General features: G+C 62.1%; 1 protein-coding gene across 1 annotated transcript; it reads left to right on the forward strand.

Annotated features, from left to right (window-relative positions):
• Nucleotides 1-455: 455 nt before the first annotated feature.
• Nucleotides 456-878, forward strand: VOLCADRAFT_71470 (uncharacterized protein; the record flags this gene model as incomplete). The annotated part of the gene is made up of 2 exons (XM_002959576.1): nt 456-562; nt 827-878. 2 exons carry the CDS (start codon nt 456-458, stop codon nt 876-878), a joined length of 159 nt encoding a protein of 52 aa, XP_002959622.1.
• Between the last annotated feature and the right edge of the window lie 2,381 nt (nt 879-3,259).

Raw genomic sequence — 3,259 nt, forward strand, 5'->3', positions numbered from 1 at the left:
TTTACCGTCGCACCCATTGGGTGCGATGGTAGCCGTGCCGCACATCCGCCTGTTTACCATCTACCGTCGCACTCATTGGGTGCGATGGTAGCTGTGCCGCACATCCGCCTGTTTACCGTCTACTGTCACACCCATTGGGTGCGATGGTAGCCGTGCCACACATCCGCCTGTTTACCGTCGCACCCATTGGGTGCGATGGTAGCCGTGCCGCACATCCGCCTGTTTACCGTCGCACCCATTGGGTGCGATGGTAGCCGCGCCACACATCCGCCTGTTTACCGTCGCACCCATTGGGTGCGATGGTAGCCGCGCCACACATCCGCCTGTTTACCGTCGCACCCATTGGGTGCGATGGTAGCCGCGCCACACATCCGCCTGTTTACCGTCGCACCCATTGGGTGCGATGGTAGCCGCACCACACATCCGCCTGTTTACCGTCGCACCCATTGGGTGCGATGGTAGCCGCGCCACACATCCGCCTGTTTACCGTCGCACCCATTGGGTGCAATGGTAACCGCGCCACACATCCGCCTGTTTACCGTCGCACCCATTGGGTGCGATGGTAGCCGCGCCACACATCCGCCTGTTTACCGTCGCACCCATTGGGTGCGATGGTAGCCGCGCCACACATCCGCCTGTTTACCGTCGCACCCATTGGGTGCGATGGTAGCCGCGCCACACATCCGCCTGTTTACTGTCGCACCCATTGGGTGCGATGGTAGCCGCGCCACACATCCGCCTGTTTACCGTCGCACCCATTGGGTGCAATGGTAGCCGCGCCACACATCCGCCTGTTTACCGTCGCACCCATTGGGTGCGATGGTAGCCGCACCACACATCCGCCTGTTTACCGTCGCACCCATTGGGTGCGATGGTAGCCGCGCCACACATCCGCCTGTTTACCGTCGCACCCATTGGGTGCAATGGTAACCGCGCCACACATCCGCCTGTTTACCGTCGCACCCATTGGGTGCGATGGTAGCCGCGCCACACATCCGCCTGTTTACCGTCGCACTCATTGGGTGCGATGGTAGCCGTACCGCACATCCGCCTGTTTACCGTCGCACCCATTGGGTGTGATATTAGCCGCGCCACACATCCGCCTGTTTACCGTCGCACCCATTGGGTGCGATGGTAGCCGCGCCACACATCCGCCTGTTTACCGTCGCACCCATTGGGCGCGATGGTAGCCGCGCCACACATCCGCCTGTTTACCGTCGCACCCATTGGGCGCGATGGTAGCCGTACCGCACATCCGCCTGTTTACCGTCGCGCCCATTGGGTGTGATGGTAGCCGTACCGCACATCCGCCTGTTTACCGTCGCGCCCATTGGGTGTGATATTAGCCGTGCCGCACATCCGCCTGTTTACCGTCGCACCCATTGGGTGCGATGGTATCCGCGCCGCACATCCGCCTGTTTACCGTCGCACCCATTGGGTGCGATGGTAGCCGCGCCGCACATCCGCCTGTTTACCGTCGCACCCATTGGGTGCGATGGTAGCCGTACCGCACATCCGCCTGTTTACCGTCGCACCCATTGGGTGCGATGGTAGCCGTACCGCACATCCGCCTGTTTACCGTCGCGCCCATTGGGTGCGATGGTAGCCGTACCGCACATCCGCCTGTTTACCGTCGCGCCCATTGGGTGCGATGGTAGCCGTACCGCACATCCGCCTGTTTACTGTCGCGCCCATTGGGTGCGATGGTAGCCGTACCGCACATCCGCCTGTTTACCGTCGCACCCATTGGGTGCGATGGTAGCCGTACCGCACATCCGCCTGTTTACTGTCGCACCCATTGGGTGTGATGGTAGCCGTAACACACATCCGCCTGTTTACCGTCGCACCCATTGGGTGTGATGGTAGCCGTAACGCACATCCGCCTGTCTACCGTCGCACCCATTGGGTGTGATGGTAGCCGCGCCGCACATCCGCCTGTCTACCGTCGCACCCATTGGGTGTGATGGTAGCCGCGCCGCACATCCGCCTGTTTACCGTCGCACCCATTGGGTGCGATGGTAGCCGCGCCGCACATCCGCCTGTTTACCGTCGCGCCCATTGGGTGCGATGGTAGCCGCGCCGCACATCCGCCTGTTTACCGTCGCGCCCATTGGGTGCGATGGTAGCCGTACCACACATCCGCCTGTTTACCGTCGCGCCCATTGGGTGCGATGGTAGCCGTACCGCACATCCGCCTGTTTACCGTCGCGCCCATTGGGTGCGATGGTAGCCGTGCCACACATCCGCCTGTTTACCGTCGCGCCCATGGGGTGCAATGGTAGCCGCGCCACACATCCGCCTGTTTACCGTCGCACCCATTGGGTGCGATGGTAGCCGCGGCACACATCCGCCTGTTTACCGTCGCACCCATTGGGTGCGATGGTAGCCGCGGCACACATCCGCCTGTTTACCGTCGCACCCATTGGGTGCGATGGTAGCCGCGGCACACATCCGCCTGTTTACCGTCGCACTCATTGGGTGCGATGGTAGCCGCGCCACGCATCCGCCTGTTTACCGTCGCACTCATTGGGTGCGATGGTAGCCGTGCCGCACATCCGCCTGTTTACCGTCACACCCATTGGGTGCGATGGTAGCCGCGCCACACATCCGCCTGTTTACTGTCGCACCCATTGGGTGCGATGGTAGCCGCGCCACACATCCGCCTGTTTACCGTCGCACCCATTGGGTGCGATGGTAGCCGTACCGCACATCCGCCTGTTTACCGTCGCGCCCATTGGGTGCGATGGTAGCCGTACCGCACATCCGCCTGTTTACCGTCGCGCCCATTGGGTGCGATGGTAGCCGTACCGCACATCCGCCTGTTTACCGTCGCACCCATTGGGTGCGATGGTAGCCGTACCGCACATCCGCCTGTTTACTGTCGCACCCATTGGGTGTGATGGTAGCCGTACCGCACATCCGCCTGTTTACCGTCGCACCCATTGGGTGTGATGGTAGCCGTAACGCACATCCGCCTGTTTACCGTCGCACCCATTGGGTGTGATGGTAGCCGTAACGCACATCCGCCTGTCTACCGTTGCACCCATTGGGTGTGATGGTAGCCGCGCCGCACATCCGCCTGTTTACCGTCGCACCCATTGGGTGCGATGGTAGCCGCGCCGCACATCCGCCTGTTTACCGTCGCACCCATTGGGTGCGATGGTAGCCGCGCCACACATCCGCCTGTTTACCGTCGCACCCATTGGGTGCGATGGTAGCCGCGCCACACATCCGCCTGTTTACCGTCGCACTCATTGGG

The sequence above is a fragment of the Volvox carteri genome, assembly GCF_000143455.1.
Source record: "Volvox carteri f. nagariensis unplaced genomic scaffold VOLCAscaffold_383, whole genome shotgun sequence".
Lineage (NCBI taxonomy): Eukaryota > Viridiplantae > Chlorophyta > Chlorophyceae > Chlamydomonadales > Volvocaceae > Volvox > Volvox carteri.